At 44.0% G+C, this 22,369-nt stretch overlaps 1 protein-coding gene across 1 annotated transcript; it reads right to left on the minus strand.

Annotated features, from left to right (window-relative positions):
- Positions 1 to 17,437: 17,437 nt before the first annotated feature.
- On the minus strand, positions 17,438 to 21,873 carry LOC122941479 (gastrula zinc finger protein XlCGF53.1-like). Its single transcript, XM_044298786.1, has 4 exons — positions 21,558 to 21,873; positions 18,020 to 18,163; positions 17,711 to 17,890; positions 17,438 to 17,628 (listed from the first exon to the last, which is right to left on the minus strand). The coding sequence occupies exons 2-4, from the start codon at positions 18,089 to 18,091 to the stop codon at positions 17,569 to 17,571; spliced, it is 312 nt and encodes a 103-aa protein (XP_044154721.1). The 5' UTR covers positions 18,092 to 18,163; positions 21,558 to 21,873; the 3' UTR covers positions 17,438 to 17,568.
- Positions 21,874 to 22,369: the final 496 nt, after the last annotated feature.

Below are 22,369 nucleotides of genomic sequence, written 5' to 3' on the forward strand. Positions count from 1 at the left end.
GGTTGCTCCTGAAGTTGATTCCTGTGAACCGCTAGTAGGTTCAGAATTTTCTGGCTCAGAGGAATTGAAACTTACTTGTCGCACTATTTTTGGTTTAGTTTTACCAGGTTGTTTTTTGTTTCTGTTTTTGAGAATTGATTTTGGAGTACGGGGACATTTTTCACGTCTACCCCATTCATATATTTGATCGTTATTATAATTGAAAACATCTCTTTGGCATTTATTTTGTTTTGTCTCCATTAATTTCTCCTCCAGATTTTTCACAACAGTTGCCATTTTTCCTCTGACTGTTTGTACTCCTGCAAAGTCTCAAATTTCCTGAAAGAGTTTTTGCAAACCTCCATTTCTTGTTCAATCCCCACAAGTTTCTCACTTTCATGGTCAATAATAAGTGACATCAGCTTCAATGAGCATTCCGACAGTATATCATTCCATTTGGAGACCAAATTCTCACAAAAAACTGTGGTGGGGATCTTTTTAATTCTCAAACCTCTCGGTATCATGGATTTCTCCACATATTTAACTAATGTCGTATGATCCCACCAAAATTTAATCTCTTGAATTGCTGTTTCTCCAATTACTGCATCATGGACTTCATCTCTAGATAATCTAGAGTGTGTGGATTTTGTATAGAGAACACATGGTCCGCTTTAGACTCACGGTCCGGAATCAAAACAAAAGCCATTGGAATCGGGGAGGGGGGAGTCCACTTGTATTACTATATACTATTATAACCTGTTGTGCCTTTTGAAAAGTGTAAACAGTTATATCTATGTATTCTAGCTATGATGAATAGTGTAAACAGTTATATCTACTTATTTTAGTTATGATGAATAGTTTATATTCACTATTTTTATATGGACTTCTGGGAATGAGACTTCGTTCAGAGGAAGTTGTGTTTTCGTAACCAGTAGGTATGAGGAAGTTGTGTTTTTGTACCCAGTAGGTATGAGTAGGTAACACTACACCAGTAGCAAAAGTGCATTCTGGGTAGTGTTATGCAGGGCCGTCTTTGCCGCAGGGCAAAAGGGGCAGCTGCCCCGGGCCCAGTTGCTGATGGGGGCCCTGGCCCAACTCGCGACTCTGACTCTATGTATGCAGCAGCGCCGGGCACAGGATTATTCATTCAAACTAACTGCAGTGTGGTCCGACCGACCGAGACTCCGATCGCATATTTAAGCTGTCACTCCGGGTGATCAGCTGAGCGCAGCGCTCCCGAGCCTCCCCCCTCCTCCCTCCTCCCTCCTCCAGTCTACACACTACAGTGATGCCAGGCAGCGCTGTGTGTAGTTCACTCACTGTTCAGTCTCCTCCTCTGCCTCCCAGTCCCTCCCTCCCTCTCTCTGATAAGGAAGTCAAGTCCACAGGAAGTGAATGACATCAGAGAGCGAGGCAGAGGGAGCTCCGTGGGAGAAATCATTCTTCTCCTCTCCAGTCCAGCTCCAGCAGCCTGAGCCTGCCCATGTAGTGCCCAGCCCAGTGCCCTGTGCAGCAGTTTTTTCAACCTGACCACGACAGTCCTGAGTCCTGCCACCTGTCCTAGTCTGTCACTCACTTCTAAAAAGGTATAAATATAAAACATTTGAATTGTGTAATTGTATGTAACAGTGTGGGCTTCTGTCCCCCCACTAAACTCTTTTTTTTTTTTTTTGCCTTCTTATAATCCCTATACTGCGATACATGAATACATAATGTTATTAATCATTTTGGTTCAGTAGATAATGAATAAAATGGACTTTTATAATATGTAAATTACTTGTCTACCAGCAAGTAGGGCGGTTACTTGCTGGTAGCAGCCGCATCCTCCTATCATAAAGACGGCCCCTCCTCATGTTGATTGACAGGGCCAGCGGACGCGCTCGTTCTCTGGCTGGCCCTGTCTGCTATCAAGATCTCGCGCCTGCGCCGTACCTGTCTTCAGTCGGCGCAGGCGCACTGATAGGAGGACGCTCGCTCGGCCGCTCCATCCTCAATGCGCCTGCACCGGGTGTAGATGTGACGTCATCGGTGTAGACGCATTGAGGAAGGAGCGGCCGAGCGAGCGTCCTCCTATCAGTGCGCCTGCGCCGACTGAAGACAGGTACGGCGCAGGCGCGAGATCTTGATAGCAGACAGGGCCAGCCAGAGAACGATCGCGTCCGCTGGCCCTGTCAATCAACAAGCGGAGGGGGCGTCATTATGACAGGAGGATGCGGCTGCTACCAGCAAGTAGCCACCCTACTTGCTGGTAGACAGGTAATTTACATATTATAAAAGTCCATTTTATTCATTATCTACTGAACCAAAATGACTAATAACATTATGTATTCATGTATTGCAGACTGCAGTATAGGGATTATAAGAAGCCAAAAAAAAAAAGTTTAGTGGGGTGACAGAAGCCCTTTAAACAGGTTTCTGAATCTGTCAATCATCAGAAAAAACTTTGTTATGTAGCTGACTGACATTAGTGATGTGCTGATGTCAGCAGTACATAACTCCCTGCCTGCCTGCCGCCGTTCTCTTAAAATAAAGACTTATAATATGCTAATGAGCCTCTAGGTGCTATGAGGGCATTCCTGCAGCACCTAGAGGCTCTGTGTATTCACCCTTTGGCAGTGGCACGCCCATGTCCAGTTGATTGACGTCCGAGTTCTCCTCTTCATCCCGTAAATCCCGCGCCTGCGCCGAATACTAAACGGGACGGCGCAGGCGTGGGATCAGGGGAGTAACGATCGCGGTGCGACAGCGACCAGGGGTGGAAACGGGACATGGTTGGAGGTGGGACATGGGTGTGGCTGGAGGCGGGGCCTGGAAGGGGGCCGTCCCTCCCTTCTGTTTGGGTTTGGCTTGAAGAAAAGGTGGCAACCCTACCCCCGCCCCCGTCACTCACGTGGTAAAAGGGGGGGTGTCTTGTGTGAGTCACCGCAGCCTGGTGAAGCGCCACGGCAGAGCAGGCATCAGCAGGGACTAAGTCCCCGCCTCCGGTCCGGAGGCTAAAGGGATTGGGTGGCGGTGGTGAGTGAGTCACAGCCTCACGTGATGTGACCACTTACCAGACAAGAACCAGACCAGTCTCAAATCACTGACCTGCTGACCTGACCTACCTAATAATAGTACAGTCAGTCAGCCAGAGTCGACCTGCCACTGCCGCGCCAGGAGGGGAGGACAGGACTGAGGAGGAGGTAAGCAAAAAGCAGTGGCACGCTGCGCATAGGCATATCTATATTGACTTTATTTTATATTAGAAGAAACCGGTCAGGTCACCAGATCCGACCATTTATAAATTTGTAGGGGATTATTATAGAGAGCCCCAGGAGACATAAGGGCAGGGGTTGGGTTCTTCTCTCTGTCTGACTCTGCTGCTGAACTGTGGCCTGGGGCCATCACTTGCCACATTTACTAATCTTTGCTCAGGGGGGCCCTCATGGTGTGGACTGGACTGGTCATTTTCACTAAGGAATAGTTATAGTTTAACCATTTATGTGCAAAAGAGAAAATAAGAAGTCAGCTCCAATCAGATATCTGCACATAGACCAAGACTCTGGGTCCTTGCAGATATCAGATTGGAGCTGACTTAGTGACCTCTTTTTTTCTCTTTTGAACATAAACGGTTAAACTATAGTCCTTAGAAAAGAATGACCAGTCCACACCATGAGGGCCCCCCTGAGCAAAGGGTGACACTAGCCATAGCAAAGCCACTGCCTCTATCTGTGAGTCGCTGGAGTGCACGGCAGGAACTGTGAACTGTCTGAACTCTGAGCGGCTGTACAGTCAGTAGTGGCATGTGACACATGTGGCAATAATAATGATCTGTGTCATGTCATGTGTGATGTGCATCCCAATTATGCCATACATACGTGTGCAGATACTGGTCCTGTACTGCTGTGAGGCTGCAAGGCAGGGGTGATGTGTGGACCACTCCTGAGACTGCAGGTGCTTAGGCCTCATGCACACGGCCGTTGTTTGGGTCCGCATCAGAGCCACCGTTTGGCGGCTCGGATGCGGACCCATTCACTGTGTGTTGTGGTGGAGGGCGTGATTGCCTGCTAGGGTGTGTGAAGGCGGGATCCAGGGGGCCCAAGTAAATTCTTGCCCAGGGTCCAATCAATATTAAAGACGGCCCTGGTGTTATGACATCACATTCCATGTACACGCCTATCAGACAATGATTGGAAAGTTCCAAACTAGGAAGGTGTGTTCATCTAAGTTTTTGGTTAAGAAACCACATACCAAAAAGGAAGGGAAGAGAAAAAAAAGAGGAGAGGAACAAAGAAAGGGAGCAGGGAAAAGGATTTGGATTCTCAGAAAAAACTCTTGAGAGCTGACTTCCCATAGACTCTGCCCATCACCTACCTTCTCGGGTAATGTTTGATTTTATGTTGTGTAGTATTGATAAATTGATTTGCTTGATATCTAGCAAAAATCCCCATTTTGTGTGTATATAGTGTTAGTGCTACATCAGTATTGGTGGTGTTCAGTGAAGATACATATCACTGAATACAAAATCTAATATAGATATCAAGAAAACTTCTCTGTTGGGAATCTTTATATCCCTAGTTTGATATCAAGCCGATAATTTATAAGATTTATTGCAATACTACCAATAAAATCCGAGATTGGTCATAATTTTGTCAGAGCAGGGGCTCGTATCGGTCATTTTCTTTATTAAATTTCTGTGCATAATCAGTTGATGTTATAACTCTCAATTGTAAGCAAAATTGCATAAATTCTTGTGTTGGTTGAATAGTGTTTTGTTGGCACCATCTAGTGGTGAATTATGGGTACTGCATATCACTGTGTATCATTGAAATTTACATTGATTCATTTTTGATTGTATTTTAAATTATTGTATAATAAATCATTTATATTTCTTTTTGAGGCGTTTATATGTTGACCTCGCGAGTCAATATTATTTGAATAATTTTTCTTTTGATCCATTAGTTGATTTTTTTTATATATAAAACATTTGCTTTATATTCTCGACAAACTGTGACTGGCAACTAAAATTGTAATCATCAGTATCAGTGAGTCACATGGAAAACAGCTTAGTCTATATAAAAAGTTGTATTCCAGCTCACCGTATGTTTCCACTGCATGGAATAGACCGGACAAGTCCTTCATATCAATACATTAGAAAGAAAAGGTTCCAGCATCCAGGGTTATAAATGTTGCTGTCGTCTTTATTAATCTTCGGTTAAAATGTGTAGACATCACCTCCCTCCACCGCCCGGTTAACATGTTTCGAACTTAGTAGTTCTTACTTAGAACCTCATTTGGTGTCCGGTCTCAGGGGTAAAATAGTCTCCACTCTCCAATGAATGAAGGAAGGGAGCTTTGGGGGGTGGGGAAGTAAAATCCTCCCTGGGCCGGACTCCACATAATCAATCAACTGTCATGTTCACAACTTCATCAAACTTCACCCACATTTAGTGCATAAAAATTAATAAAAGGGATGTATGCCATAAAATCCGCAAACAACATCATATAAAGGGAAGTATGTAAATACCAACAAACAGGCTAACAAGTCCCCTCACATGTGAAACGGGTCTAAAACATTTCCCACATGCTGATTATGAAAATGGCTTCTCCCCGTGTGAATTATCTGATGCCTAAAAAGATTTGATTTATCGTAAAAAAATTCACACATTCTGAACATGAAAATGGCTTCTCCCCTGTGTTAATTCTCAGATGTGTAACAAGAAATGCTTTACGGTTGAAAGATTTCCCACATTCTGAACATGAAAATTACTTCTCCCCTGTGTGAATTTTATGATGTGTATTAAGTTTTGATTTATCAGAAAAACCTTTTCCACATTCTGAACATGAAAATGGCTTTTCCCCTGTGTGAACTCTCTGATGTTTAATAAGATCAGATTTATCATTAAAACCTTTCCCACATTCTAAACATAAAAATGGCTTTACCCCTATGTGAATTCTCTGATGTCTAAAAAGATTTGAATTATTGGTAAAACATTTTCCACATTCTAAACATGAAAATGGCTGTTCTTTTGTATGTATCCTCTCATGATTGACAAGATCATATTTCGATTTCAAACCTTTTAGACATTTTGAACATGAAAATCACTTTACCCCTGTGTGAATTGTTTCATGTATAACGAGATCCGATTTATATGTAAACAAATTCCCACATTCTAGGTCTGAAAATGGCTTCTCCCCTGTGTGAATTCTCTGATGTCTAAGAAGAAGTGATTTATCTGTAAAATATTTCCCACATTTTGAACATGAAAATGGCTACGCCCCTGTGTTAATTCTTCCTGTATAACAAGTTTGGATTTGTACTTAAAACCTTTCCCACATTCTAAACATGAAAATGGCTTTACCCCTGTGTGTCTTCTCTTATGATTAACAAAATCAGATTTTGTTTTAAAACGTTTCCCACAGTCTGAACATCCAAATGGCTTCCTTTCTGTGTGAGTTCTTTGATGTTGAACACTACTTCTGTGACTGTTGTTTTGCCTAATGGTCCGTAATGAATCATTATAGTGGACTTGAACCAAAGGATCAGATGATAGAGCTTTGATATGAAAGGTCGGGGATTCATCTGGGATAATGGCATGCGCTTCATATGTATCTTGCTTTATACCATAATTATCTGTCTTAAAATCTGAATATATCAGATGTTCCACTGAGCTCCTGGTACAGTAATCTGCCAAAAATAAAACAGATTTTTATTATTTTTAAATAATATAACCTTAACAGTATATTGATATTTGATAACAGTTCTATAGAAAAATCCATACAGTTTACAAGAGACGTAGAAAAATTCTATAAACTGACAATGATGGGAAAACAGCTCACAGATCATGATGTTAGGTCACCATTCTTTTGCATTATTCTTTTGTATTTTCCACTCTTGTGTTGAAGTAATTTCACAGGTTTATGTTTCAATGTGCCTAACACCACTGTTTAACAGTGAAATGCTCAGTAGAGAAATATACAGACCTGTGAGATGGTGCTATTAGGGGGTCTTCATCTCACCAACACTTACATGTATTTTAGAACAGAGCAGAGGCTCACGGCTTTGGAACAAGTGTAACAATGTATTAATATATATATATATATATATATATATATATACATATATATATATACACAGTACAGACCAAAAGTTTGGACACACCTTCTCATTCAAAGAGTTTTCTTTATTTTCATGACTATGAAAATTGTAGATTCACACTGAGGGCATCAAAACTATGAATTAACACATGTGGAATTATATACATAACAAAAAAGTGTGAAACAACTGAAAATATGTCATATTCTAGGTTCTTCAAAGTAGCCACCTTTTGCTTTGATTACCGCTTTGCACACTCTTGGCATTCTCTTGCTGAGCTTCAAGAGGTAGTCACCTGAAATGGTCTTCCAAAAGTCTTGAAGGAGTTCCCAGAGATGCTTAGCACTCGTTGGCCCTTTTGCCTTCACTCTGCGGTCCAGCTCACCCCAAACCATCTCGATTGGGTTCAGGTCCGGTGACTGTGGAGGCCAGGTCATCTGGCGCAGCACCCCATCACTCTCCTTCATGGTCCAGGGGTGTGGAAATTAAAAAAAAAACTACTTGTCGAAGGACTAAAGTGGGGTCTCAATCTACTTGTCCCTCATGACAATCTACTTGTCCTGATACAAAAAGTAATTTTAAATCAAAACCATATTTAAATAAGGTCTTTATTGATAGCAACTTAGAAGACATGCCCAAAATGTACTGTAATTCAATCAAACAAGCCCAAAAATAGATTGGGAGCTTAAACAGAACAGATTTCCAAACGAGAACTGTAGCTTACTTTGTCAAAAAACTTAAGTTAACAGAGGCACCCTCATGACCCATCATGGACATGCTTGGTAATGCTAGATGAGCTTGAACTGAACATAACACATAAAGGAAAATTAAATGACAGTGCCTCTCTGTTATGACAAGTACACTTTAAGCAGAGTCAACCTCATGAGGCCTTTTATGTCCACCCACATGCTTTGTTCCGCCAGATGTAAGCCAATACTCAATGGCTCTGCTGGGGTCATATTCCTCATATTCAGGTCCCTCCATTTTAATGAGCATGGAGTCCTGCAGCATATCCTCCCTAAGTCTTGTTCTAACTGGGTTTTTAACTACATTCATGGCAGAAAACACCCGTTCTGCCTCAGCTGTTGAAACACTAACTGTGAACATCATCTCCGCAACCTTCAATATGTTACACAGAGTAGATGGTTTTGATGACAACATAGAAGAATATGCTAGCAAAAATTTATGTTTTTATCTTTGAAATTTTTCATGTGTGCCTTTAGTCCACAAAACTCTTCGAGGATAGCGGACTTTTCTTCAGCCGAGAAAAGAATGCCGGAATAATCCAACAATTCCGTAAGGTCAGCTCTCCCATATGTATATAGGTCCTCTCTGCCTTCTGGCCATAGTGTGTAGTCAAACACTTGGAATCCACGGGATGGCATAGAATCAAAAATGGAGAATCTTTCATCAATGTAATCTACAATGTTTTCAATGAGCTGTATATTACATTCGTGAGAAGCTGGTGGGCACTGGCCTGACAACTGAATCTCCCACCCCTCAGTAGATTGATCGCCAAATTTTCTCTCCTCTGGGTGGTACAGTCTATTAAACTGCTTTATGTTCTCTCCGGGATCAAGCTTTAAGCCAGTCAGTCTCATTGCACATTTCTCTAAAGCAGGCTTCACATCTAGTAACAGTAGGTCATTTGACTGAAAAAATTCTGACAGCTGAGATACAGGTTCAAGAATATCTCTCAAAACGTAGAGGTTAGAGAGACAATTCACACTTGTGATTGATTTTAGATATTTCCTTGCCTTAGCTGAAGACTCATCAGTCCCAGTACCAACTTGGCCAAGATGTAAAACAACAGTTTGCAAGTTTTGTTGCATTGCTTTTAGGGCCCTTTTTTTACTTGAAACCCATCTCACTTGCTTAATGTCACTGAAGTGAGCAAAACTTTGTTCTATTACTTTTTCAATTTCTTTTGCATCTCTTCGCCTTTTAGGGCTATTCCAGTAGAATTTAAAAACCCATTTCAAAGTTTCTTCGAAACAAACAATGTGAGGATTGTTCTTTACTGCATCTAGAATCCCCAGTTGAAGCTTGTGTGCCACACAGTGTACAGGCAGCAGATATGAAATGTCGTTCTTTATCAGTGCTGCTACACCCCCTTTTGAACCCATCATTACAGCAGCACCATCAAAATTTACGGAGATAAGTGTTGGACCAGGCTGTTCTGGAGACTTCAGATAGTCCATATCCAAAGACAGGTGTTTAAGACCTTTAACAATTGCATCTAGCACACCTGCAGCATGTGCATGCTCAACTGGGACAAGGTTTACAAATGCTGTATAAGGTTTCCCTCCATTAACAACCCTGACCAGCACAGTTTCCTGTTCAATTATGGCACTATCTGTGCTATAATTGCCATCTGCAATAATACTGATAAACCTTGAATTTCTCACAATCTCTTTGATGTCCCGTCTAATTATTTCTGCTTCACATTTGATGAATTCAGCAGCTTTTTCACGATTAGTGTAGTTTTTTCCTAAGTCCACACCTGCCTTTATCATTGCTCGGCATAACATATCCATGTCTGAAAGAGGCTTCCCTTGTTTTGCAATTAAGTATGCATTGTTAAATAGAATAGTTAGTCTATTCCTTTCTACCTCCTTCAGTTTTTGTAGTGCTTTTACAATGGGCTGCGCTGACTGAACTGCAGAACTGGCACTGCTACTTGCTGATCCCTCAGACTGCACAAGTGCTTTTTTATTTTCTTGTTTGAACCACGAGCAGCATGCCATGTGGGCTTTGCTTGTTTCGTGAGCTTTAATTGGTTCAGTGCGAAATTTATCACAGCCACTTACAAAAGCATTCCTACCAGATCCAGAGTGACTCTTTGCTATGGTAGGGTATTTTAAGCAAATTTCACAATACATCTTTTCTTCCCCATCGCTCTCCTTCAAAACAAGCCAAGGCCAAGAATCCTTCCAGTGAGGTAGAAATGCTCTCTTTCTCTTCTCGGTATCATACTTTTTGTCTTTTGATAGAGCAGTAGGATTTGAGCTTCTACTATCGCAGGGGCTATGACTTTTTAAAATTCCAACACAAGGGTCTTTGGGCCCCCTCAGGCTCCTGGGCTCGGTAGCGACTGCTACCTCTGCACCCCCTAGAGCTATGTCCCTGGTAGCAACCCTGTGAGCCACTGTCAGACCCATTATAGAGCCTTGATACAAGACTAGGTATAGCAGTCAACCCAGAGACACTCATCTGTAGACGGCACTGTTTCAGAATTGCAGCTCCTCATCAGTTTAGACTAGGGCTCCGTTTTTTTTCTCCTTCTGGAAAAGAGCTGTTTTGCATACTTTCCCCAGTGAGGATTGCCTGTAATACTCCCTATAGCAGCAAAAAATCCAAAACAGTGATGTCTACAGAGAGGTGTCTGTTGTTTTCCTGATGTACCTAGTCATATCTAAAGTTTCCATAATGGGTTGGACAATAATTTACAGGGTAGCTACCTATAGGTGGCACTAGAGGTACAGGTTTCTTTTTTCTGTTGGTGAGGTATTTTACATACCTTTCCCAGTATAAGGGCTCTTTCATACCTGCGTTCTTGTCTTCCGGCATAGAGTTCCGTCGTCGGGGCTCTATGCCGGAAGAATCCTGATCAGTTTTATCCTAATGCATTCTGAATGGAGTGAAATCCGTTCAGGATGCATCAGGATGTCTTCAGTTCCGGAACGGAACGTTTTTTGGCCGGAGAAAATACCGCAGCATGCTGCGCTTTTTGCTCCGGCCAAAAATCCTGAAGACTTGCCGCAAGGCCGGATCCGGAATTAATACCCATTGAAAGGCATTGATCCGGATCCGGCCTTAAGCTAAACGTCGTTTCGGCGCATTGCCGGATCCGGCGTTTAGCTTTTTCTGAATGGTTACTATGGCTGCCGGGACGCTAAAGTCCTGGCAGCCATGGTAAAGTGTAGCGGGGAGCGGGGGAGCAGCATACTTACCGTCCATGCGGCTCCCGGGGCGCTCCAGAGTGACGTCAGGGCGCCCCAAGCACATGGATGACGTGCTCGCATGGCACGTCATCCATCGCATGGGGCGCTCTGACGTCACTCTGGAGCGCCCCGGGAGCCGCACGGACGGTAAGTATACTGCTCCCCCGCTCCCCACTACTACTATGGCAACCAGGACTTTAATAGCGTCCTGGCTGCCATAGTAACACTGAAAGCATTTTGAAGACGGATCCGTCTTCAAATGCTTTCAGTTCACTTGCGTTTTTCCGGATCCGGCGTGTAATTCCGGCAAGTGGAGTACACGCCGGATCCAGACAACGCAAGTGTGAAAGAGGCCTTACCTGTAAGACTACCCACACCGGCAAGGAGTATCAGCACCACAGTTGTCACTGACACTAAAGGGTTAGTTTTATTTCATGTGGCACTTTATTAAAAGACCAAAACCTGTGACTGAGGAGGCACTACAGTAAATGAAAAAGATCTGAAACTATTCCATGTCATTGTGGATTACCCACTCTATACACTGTGTGCTAATATTGCATTTCCTTCTTCTTGAGAATGAGTGAGTTACCCAGGCCATCCCATCATCAAGCTGGGCTCTGCTCACTGCGCTGCCGGCGCCTGTCACTCAGAGAGAGTAGAGCCGAGGGCCGAGGCTAGTCAAAACTCACCTCGCGCCGCACGTCACTGCCGCTTCCACCTGCTGCCAGCTGTGTATCCACCTGACTTCTCCACAACGCAACTGATGGTCCCAACCCCATTTATAAGGCAAGAAATCCCACTTATTAAACCTGACAGGGCACACCTGTGAAGTGAAAACCATTTCAGGTGACTACCTCTTGAAGCTCATCAAGAGAATGCCAAGAGTGTGCAAAGCAGTAATCAAAGCAAAAGGTGGCTACTTTGAAGAACCTAGAATATGACATATTTTCAGTTGTTTCACACTTTTTTGTTATGTATATAATTCCACGTGTTAATTCATAGTTTTGATGACTTCAGTGTGAATCTACAATTTTTATAGTCATGAAAATGAAGAAAACTCTTTGAATGAGTTTTTTTTTTTTTTACACGTTCATGAAAAATCCCAGAAATTAGGGCAGTGATTGGCGTGCTACAGGAAGTAGCAGGAAGCTAGCTGAGCTCCATTACCTGTACAGGCACCGTCGGAGACACAAGGGACGCCAAAGACCCACAGGGAGCCCTACCACAAGCCGATTCTGGGACCACTAAAGAAGAACTACGATATACAGCAGAGCTCCGTTTACCAGTCATAACAGACTGCATTGGCTGTAGTGAGGTATTATCGAAGCCTAAGCCGAATAGGGATCGAAATAGATAAAAGTCAGAGGTAAGCTTATCCTAAACTCACCCCATGTGGGACGCCACGAATAGGACATTACTGACATACATGCGAGTACTGGAATAATCCTTGGCAAACCGCACTGTGTATCACTGACCTACCTTGATCATATTGTGAATTCAATTCCCAGACTGTAACATTGTATATGAACATCAATTAGTAACTATCAGTTACATTTTCCAGAGAAACGACTTTGGTACTATTTATGCGGAGTTCCTTCATACAATCAGCATTTGGACTATACAATTATGTATTCATTTAACCTTTGATACACTTTTTGGACGCATTGATTTTTATTTGCACAGATTTGGACTATATTGAATATACCTATCACGAATATAGGTTACAGTTTGAATTAGATAATTATTCTACACAATCTTTATCATAAGGAAACCTGTTCACGCCGCTTTTTGTATTATTTATTGGGACTCTTTTTGCTTGAGATGGGAATGAACTCAGCCCTGATCTCAGAACCTGCATTTCAGTAGTTATCCTACAAGCCGATACCCATACTGTATTGAATAAGCGCAGTGCTGCTACTGTTTTTGTCCAGATATAATTTCCTTTCTTGCTTATATTTTCCTTGGAGATATCTGTTCGGACATTCTATATATACATATATATTTTATACATCTCCAGCTTTTATACCTATATCTATTTAACAAATACATTTTAGTGACATACTATATATTGAGTCTATGCGAATCCATTTATAGGAGTGCCCACTCACTTCCTTTTGTACTGTTTAATAATCTACCCCGTTTTTTATGGACATAGGCTGGTTGAGAAGCTGTGTTGGGGAACTGGGGTCCAATCTTTGTCAGGGGACCACTGGGGGATTTACCTGATCCCATGTGCTCCAGTCCGAGCCCGTGCAGTGTCACAAGCCCTTTAAGTTTTCATGCAATACAATATACAAGAATTATTATTTGGTCCACTAGATGTAGTCTATATGTGGCTGTTTGGGTGAGAAACCGAGGACATCACAGGGTTTAGAATTTATGTCTAGGATTTCAGTAGCACATGGTGTACGGCAAATCTAGAACTGCTCAGCTATAAACTGCTCTGTACATACAATAATTCTATATGTTGTCACGTCAACCCAGCGCTGCATGTCAAATGGCGTGGCAGTCTTTAGCAAGGGGATGGGGGGGAGGGGGGGGAGCAGAACAGCACAGCAAGTGTCACTGACCACTGGGGATTGTTTTCTGTGATTACACCAGGACATTGTGAGATCTTTACTGACAGACAGGCAGCTGCTAATGATCACTGGTGCATCTTTATTCCCCCTGCTTACCCTGCCCCGGTGATGGCTCTGCCATAAGGCTCTTCCCGATTCCCAAAAATTCAGAAGTGTAAGTGAAGCCTCTAAGTACTGCTGGAGGAAGGTTCATAGAAGTTAGAAGAATAGGTGATAAACCCACAGTTCTGATCAACACTGCAGGACTCCATGTAGTAGTAAGAACTGTGTGCTAGTAAAGGAAACCTGTCAGAAAGTATGTGCCCCCCAAACTGCCACCAGTACCTGACAGTGGAAGGAGGAATCAGTATCCAGTGACTGAGTAGAATCTATGAGTCTTCTCTGCTTTATTTAGTGGTCACTACTCACCTGGTCTGTTATCTGTAGGAATGTCCTCTATACTCTGCTCATCACCCCCCACATATGTCTCTGTAGCCTTAATATTGTTCAGATCTTCACCCGGATTCACAAGCTGTGAAATAAATATTGTAAAAGTCATCAGACGGATGGTAAAGTCGTGTGGAATGTTTTACGTGACCAGAAAAAAAATCATTAATTTTGTAGACAACCAGCGATAAAATGACAGCAGATATCTGTTATGGCGGCAGTCCATGCTTACAGCTGCCCCTCTCCTGCTGGTGGGAAAACCTGCTGCCTTGCTCACCCTCTTCATTGGTTGAGGGCTCCAGTGCCATCTCTCACCCTAATCTCTCCCACCAATGGGAAGGTACCTGAGCAATAGATTCCAGTACAATAGTTTCCTGCAAAGTTGTGCCATTAGCTTGATTGTCTGATCTGTTGTCCTGTCTGGATTTGACCCTTTCCTGCTGGGTCTGAGCCTTGCCTGATCTCATACTGAGCAGAGATTATATGTGAATTGGGTATCTTAAAACATAACTTTTACTAAATCCTTTAAAATAGGTGTAGGGAAGTGTCCCATATCAGCCTGTGTCTCACCTCAAGTAGTGGTAATTTGGGTGAGACACAGGCTGATATAGGACACTTCCCTTAATTCAGCGTGGATACGATCGACCTACTATCCATATAGAGAATACGGAGTTAAACCACCTTCGATTCCATTATCCCTGATTACTCTGTGGAGTCCCCTGATGATTTCTGACAAACAATAATGAAACATGGCATGTAGGGCTTTGTAAACAGGGTAAAGTGCAGTATTAGGCCCATATAGAGGGAAAGTTTCCGTATGGGGTCACCCCTGTCGGGACAAGTGCTCTGTGTCTGTTAGGCAGGTGTCAAAGAACAGCCCCTGGCCCCTTTTATAGGTAGGGAACCTATTACCAGGGATACTAGGAGCTTAATCCATGCTACCAGACACAAGCACCGTGGTCACCTTGGTCCTTCTGTAACCAACCACAAGGTCCTATCTCCACCGGATGTGGAACCCACAAGACGTGGCAAGATCCACCCTTTTTTTCACTTATTTGTGATCTATAAATAGTGGAGTTGTTTGTTAATTTTGTTGTCTCTCACCTAGTGGTGCTACACCTATTTTATAGGATTTAGTAAAAGCTATGTTTTAAGATACCCAGTTCACATATAATCTCTGCTCTAATTTGGGTGTGACTTTATACTGCTACACACTCAGCACCGTGTGGCGGTATAATCAATATTTTGATCTCATTCTGACCCTGAGCTGCCTCCCTTGACTTTGGACAGTTTATCGGATTGCATGTTATGCCAGCGGGTGTGGACCCACTGTGCCACTGAGCAACTATACCCTGGAGAGGGCGTGGCTAAGTGACAACTGTTCTTCACTAGAGTCTCTGAAGGTGAGGATAGGCTTGGGCTGTTAGAGTAGTCACCAGGTAAAACTTCAGAACAGTCCCCGAGTCAGTAGCAGCTGACCAGGGCGTCAGATACCAGTGTGAAGCACCGAGGGAATGACGTAGTCAGGAAGTCCGTAGTCAGGGCAGGCAGCGATCAAGCAATCTGTAATCAAAGCAATTCCGTATTCGAAGTCCAAGGTCAGAGGCAGGCGGCAAACAAGAAAAGTCCATTGAATCAAGAAGCAGGGTCTGGTACACAGAAAAGCAGGACTGGGGCAGGAAGTGCCTTAAAATACTTCCTGCAACCCAGTAATAGGCTGGAGAGATAGAGGGAGTGTACGTGCTGCCTCACAGGGAAGGAGAGACACACCCATGCATGCACCTAACAAATAAAGCAAGAAGTAAGCTCTGGCATGGAGCGCAGATAGAACAGTTAAGCTACCTGCTGCCCGTGCTTGTCAGCACAGCGCATGGTAGCAGGAGGGAGCCTGGCGCTCGTGCCTACAGATAGGGGCAGCAGCACAAGCATGGACCGCTGGGCTAACATTGCACATATTTTGCCTTGTCTGACCTAGGCCTGCCCCTGACTATGGTTCTGCCTAATCTCTTGCTGCTCCACTGTCTCTTGACCCCCATGGATCACTTACATGACACCTTAGGAATGGCCCCAAGTTAAATATGTTCAAGACACAAGGGATTTACATCTACTTTGTTTCATTATTTCATCCAACATGTTGGTTTTTTATTCCAACTAGCAGTCTCCACAGCCAGAAAATTGTGAAAATTCAGACAACATAAAATGTTTATGGTCAGCTATAATTGTAATGTCCCAGAGTGCCATTACCACTCCTTTTGGTGCCTTGCTACTTTCTCCTATGTGCTAATTTATATCACCTAATGTGCTACATGTCATCTTCTCATAATGTGCATATTTATCTTCATAAAACTGGTTATGTTCATGTAATTGCCTGGTCTACCAGCAGATGCAATATTGGCAAGGTTACTTTCCCTGGAGAGGAACCTCCTAGTTCCATTCCAGCCCCCTCTAGAGAAGGAGGAGTTTAGTTAGTGAGTAAGTCAGTCTACCCTACCCCATCATGGGGAGAGGTTGTGTGAGGAGTTCGTCTGACTTAACCCCTGTCTGGACAGGTTCTGTTAGTCCTACACCAGTCTTATCAATGGAAGCTGTGCACACCCAAGCATAAGTGAGCTTGAAGTACTCCAAAGCCAGGACAAGAAGTTCCTAGGATCACAGTAAGAGACAGACCACAGACAGCTAAACTAAGTTCCAGCAGAAGACGTAGAGTTTCTATTTAAACCAGCTAGCAGAGCTGAGATAGTTGCAGAGAAGTAATTGCCTGCCAGATTATGCCAATACCTGCTGATGACCAAGATACCGTTTGGAAACTGTTTGGATAACCATTTATGCCAAGTAAAACCAACTGTTCAACGTTCAAGTCTGGACTCCATTTATTCTACTTATTTATCATCCAAGTTCACCTACCCCTTTTTGAACTGCTTCTGACCACATCATGTCTGGGATCCAAAGATATTCAGGAAGGAGCACAGTAACACGTGCATATAACATTACAGAGACTGTAGGCCATCCCTGCACCACTCTGGCAATCCTAGCCTGGGTACCAACACTACCATCTACATAGAGGACTTCAAGTCCGTGTTGCTTAACTGCAACTGGCGTCACGATTACTTACTCTATAAGAGGGATATATTTCATAGAAACCTCCCAAGGGGCAAGGGATACCCCAGGCGTGGCAAGTGGGCCCGTTGCATAATCCTCCATTCTCCACCTTTCTCATTTTACAAGGATAAAACATAATACTGGTGGGTAAAACAAGACTGAACACAAGATCTTCACAGCCTTCTACAGATCCTAGGGAACATTTCATGAGACCTTATCTCCATCTACCTGATCATCCTGTGGGACACTGTGATGTTCTTCTGAACCTTCCTGTGGAAGAAGAGGACTGGGACATCTCTCTGGTGTTCTTCTCTCTTCCTTAACTGTAGGAAACACATCCAGTGACTGAATTCATTCCTTACATACAGATAATGAGAGGACAGGTGTATTTAGTCATGTCTATTACCTGGTGATGTGAGGGGCCGATGATCCTCCATGACGACCTTGTACAGATCTTTGTGTCCTTCTAAATACTCCACTCCTCCATGGAGAAATAGATGGTGACATCCTGACACCTTATAGGAACCTGACAACACAATGATACAGTCATCACCCAGATCCCTTCATAGCGTTCCTGTATAATGTCCCAGCATTCCCAGCAGTGTCACCTCTCCAGTCAGAAGCTCAATCATCTTGTTGGTGAGTTCTAGGATCTTCTCTCTATTGATTTCCTCATGTATCAGGGGGTGAGGTGGAGGCTCTGTGATTGGGCTCAGGGTTCTTCCCCATCCTTCAGACACAGGGTCGTGACAGTGCTCATAAGAGGTCTTCTTGACTACTATGTAGTCCTGGTTACGGAGAGACACAGTAATAAATGTCACTCCATACATCTCCAGAGTCCCTCACCTCTCCAGTCATGTCCATCTGTCAGTAACATAGATAAGATGATGTAATGTGACATCATCAGAATCTCTCACCTCTCCAGTAAGCCGGAAGAGGATCTCTAGGGTGAGATTTATTATACTCTCCGACATCTTGTCCATATCCATCCTTGACGGGTCAGTCAGGAGAAGGATCTTATATAGAAGATATCCACTGAGCGGATCCTATATTGTAGGAACCTGAATGGAGAGAAGATGAGACGATGCAAAATCCTACAAAATCCCATGTAAAATACAATTACTGGAGATAACAAGAGGAGACAGCGGAGGAGATAAAAAAGTGTAGATGCTGAATATATAGTGAAGGCAGCTCCTCCAGGTTTCAGGACAAAGCATGTCCCCCTTCATATGACGATATAGACAATTACAGGTAGCAGCGGTGATGTCAGCATAAAGCTGTAATCTGGTAGATGACATCATAGATCCAGAGCTGAGACTGCTCTCGTCCTATCAGCTGGGATCTCAAGATTTACCCCAAATACAGATCGTCTTGGGGCTATTAAACATACAGGGGTGTATCAAACTGGTGTAAAGTAGAACTGGCTTTGTTGCCCATACAAATCACTGCAAAAAAATGCACCAAAAGGATACGCAACTGACAATACTAGCCAATTCCTCAGGCCAATGTTAAAAGCTGAGAACTTTGTCAATATCTTCCAGTCAGGAACATATCGGAGCCCCTCATGCACCACGTCAAGGTGTCTCAGCACGCATGGTGTCCTACCACTCAACTACCCGTGGTGTGTGAACAGGGTCTGAACAGAGCTAGAAATTAACTCACAGCCAGACTCTCACATGCCTCCATAGTGATAGCACCAATGCACTGTGAGGTAGGATAAAGCTGTGAGCCGCACCCACAACAGACCATGTGACACCACCAAGCTACCAGGTGCAAAAGAACGGTACCAACAAAATAAAGTGGCACATTCCATACACATAAGGACAAAAACTCACTGAAAAAAAGTCTAAATGGGTGAAAATGCCTCAAACCCAGACACTGTGGCGTGTCTATAACCGGGGGAGCAATTCCTCCACATGCGGTCCGCAGACAACAGCAATCCCCAGAAAAAAATGCGTACAATGGAGGATGTCGGGGCGGACCGCATGCACCCCAAAAACATCTTACACAAAATGATACATTGTGCAGATGAAAAAATATACATACACAATTCACTGCAAAAAATGCACCAAAAGGATACGTAACTGACAATACTAGCTAATTCATCAGGCCGATGTTAAAAGCTGAGAACTTTGCCAATATCTTCCAGTCAGGAACATATCGGAGCCCTGTTCACACACCACGGGCAGTTTAGTGATAGGACCCCATGCGTGCTGAGACACCGTGACGTGGTGCATGAGGGGCTCCGATATGTCCTTGTGGTGCATGCGGTCCGCCCTTTTGGTGCATTTTTTGCAGTGATTTGTGTATGTGTATATTTTTTCATCTGCACAATGTATCATTTTGTGTAAGATGTTCATGTGGCGCATGCGGTCCGCCCCGGCATCCTCCATTGTACGCATTGTTTGCTGGGGATTGCCGTCGTCTGCGGACCGCATGCAGAGGAATTGTTCCCCCGGTTATAGACACGCTACAGTGTCTGGGTTTGGAGCATTTTCACCCGTTTAGGCCACTTTTTTCAGTGATTTTTTGTTGCCCATAGCAACCAATCAGATTCCATATTTCATTTTCCAAAGGAACTGGGAAAAATGAAAGGTGAATTCTGATTGGTTGCTATGGGAAACTAAGCCAGTTCTACTTTACACCAGTAAATCTCCAGGAAATCAATTTATGCAGGGGATGAGGAGGAGAGAAGGAGAACACCCAGGCACTACAAAAATCTGCCAATTGATAGTTGTTCATTTAGGCCGTCAGGACTGGATGATTTAAGTCTGTAGATCCATTGACGGCCTAAATGAACAACTATCATTTGGCTGATTTCTGTAGTATCCGGGTGTTCTCCTCTCCTTCTCATCCCCTGCATAAATTGATATGTACCCCCCCCCCCTTTTTACTCAGTTTTTTCCCCTTCCTCCTTCCTTTTCGTTTGGAGACACAGCCAGATGAAGCGCATGTAGCGCGAAACGGCCGCCGCTGTTTGGTGCGTGTAATTACCTGTCTGCCCTATGCCATGCTTCTGGTGACATAAACCTCGATTTGCAGTACACTGGTGAGTGCCGCTGACTATTTTTCTTCATCGATAGTTGTCTACATATATCTATCTTTTCAGCTGTGCACCCCCGTCTGGGTACATGAAATAGGAGAACCAGTGGACTTTTGCTATACTCTGCTTGTTGTTTAAAAGGGTCTGAATCCGTGCAGCTGTGCCGCCCGTCTCTACATGTGTTCATTGGGAATTTATGTTGTTTGTCCGTTTGTGTATGCCTATGTACTCAGGATAGGGGATACTAGATTAGGTACGAGGACAGGGAACCCCTACCTTCAAGGGGTGTCCCTGGGCTTAGACAAGTAAGGGACATACAGGGAATTTTTAGGTTTGTGTCATCTATTACATAGTTTGTGGTTCTCCACCATTTTAAACCACCTGCAAACTCCTGGACATTATCTAAGATCCTGCACAACACCTATGGATTGATCCCCATCCTACCTGTTGAGAAAGGATATGGTGTGATCTCAGCTAACCGTGAGTAACCATGGAGTATCTTGTGTACTGAGTTAAATAGCATACATGGTATATTGGATATATGTATTTGTTATCCTGATCCTTGAGATCTCAGCCCGGTTTAAGGTTATTTTTAAAAGATTAATAAAAGGTATATTTTAGATTGATGGGAAGGTGTTTATGATTACTATTGACATATACTTCCCTGGTTGTTATTTGCTGCTGAGGCGGTTTGTGAGTGGTAGAGTTTGGTGTATTTCATCTCAATTATCATCATGTTGTATATGTGACTTTAGTATTGAGTTGGCTCCTTTTTTGAGGGGGTTAGATGCTGCCCACTATATTATTTGGGGTTTTATTCATTTTTGTATTATGTAACCTGCATGTATTAACTATCCTTAGTACCCTCCTCAGTGCCCCTTCATGGTAGTTCTGCCCTTTTCAGTGCCCCTTCACGGTAGTGCTGCCCTCCTTAGTGCCCCTTCACAGTAGTGCTGCCCTCCTCAGTGCCCCTGTACGGTAGTGGTGCCTCCTTAGTGCCCCTTCACGGTAGTGCTGCACTCCTTAGTGCACCTTCACGGTAGTGCTGCCCCTCTTAGTGCCCCTTCACGGTAGTGCTGCCCCTTCACGGTAGTTATGCCCCCTTTAGTGCCCCTTCACGGTAGTGCTGCCCTCCTTAGTGCACCTTCACAGTAGTGCTGCCCTCCTTAGGGCCCCTTCACGGTAGTGCTGCCCTCTTTAGTACCCCAGTAGTTTAAATAAAATATAAAAGCACTACCCACCTAGCCTGCTACCCCAATGAACAAAGTGTATCACCCCCGGCCTATGCTGGAGCAGGAGTGATGACATCAATTCATCGCACACGCTGCTAGGAGCGCACAGGCCAGTAACTGGTGAAGCAGGGAGCCCACAGCATTCCTCAGCATGCAGATACAGGTAAAAGCGGGACATACCTCAGTTGTCCTGGGACCTCTGCCAAAATCTGGGACTGTCTTACTGGATCTGGTATGGTGGGAGGTAATCTCACCACTGCACCTTCACTGCTGGAGAGCCTGAGAAAGGGGAGGATATATATATATATATAGAGAGAGAGAGAGAGAGAGGATCCAGGGGATAAAGAGGGTAGTGAGCGGGTTAAACATAGGTTGTGTCTAAACTCCAGACACCAAACGGACCTTCTGACGTCACACTATCACGTGACCTTTCTAGGTCACGTGGGTCGGCAGCCAGCGCACGCTTCTATTACAGCGCTACCATACAGTAGGAAATTTAGGCATGGCTGCTCTGCGCACCAGCGTCTTTAGCACTGACAGGGGAGAGTGTCTGCCTGAGAGGTACATGTGAAGCCTGTGGAGGGGGCTGACAATTCTATGAGGTGTGAGGGGGGGCTGCCATGTGGGATGGGGGAGACTATGGTGTGGGATTGTATGATGGGGGGACTACGGTGTGGGATTCTATGATGGGGAACTACGGTGTGGGATTGTATGATGGGGGGGACTACGGTGTGGGATTGTATGATGGGGGGACTACGGTGTGGGATTATATGATGGGGGGGCTGCCATGTGGGATGGGGGGGACTATGGTGTGGGATTGTATGATGGGGGACTACAGTGTGGGATTGTATGATGGAGGGGGCTGCCATGTGGGATGGGGGGGGACTACAGTGTGGGATTGTATGATGGGGGGACTACGGTGTGGGATTGTATGATGGGGGGACTACGGTGTGGGATTGTATGATGGGGGGACTACGGTGTGGGATTGTATG

The sequence above is a fragment of the Bufo gargarizans genome, chromosome 6 (assembly GCF_014858855.1).
Source record: "Bufo gargarizans isolate SCDJY-AF-19 chromosome 6, ASM1485885v1, whole genome shotgun sequence".
NCBI classification, from domain to species: domain Eukaryota; kingdom Metazoa; phylum Chordata; class Amphibia; order Anura; family Bufonidae; genus Bufo; species Bufo gargarizans.

Coding starts and splice junctions, on each gene's coding strand:
- LOC122941479 (XM_044298786.1), bottom strand. CDS start 18,091: ATGGATATGGACAAGATGTCGGAGAGTATAATAAATCTCACCCTAGAG. Junction 17,891..18,019: donor TCTTCCGGCTTACTGGAGAG/GTGAGAGATTCT, acceptor CTCCGTAACCAG/GACTACATAGTAGTCAAGAA. Junction 17,629..17,710: donor TTGAGCTTCTGACTGGAGAG/GTGACACTGCTG, acceptor TTGTGTTGTCAG/GTTCCTATAAGGTGTCAGGA.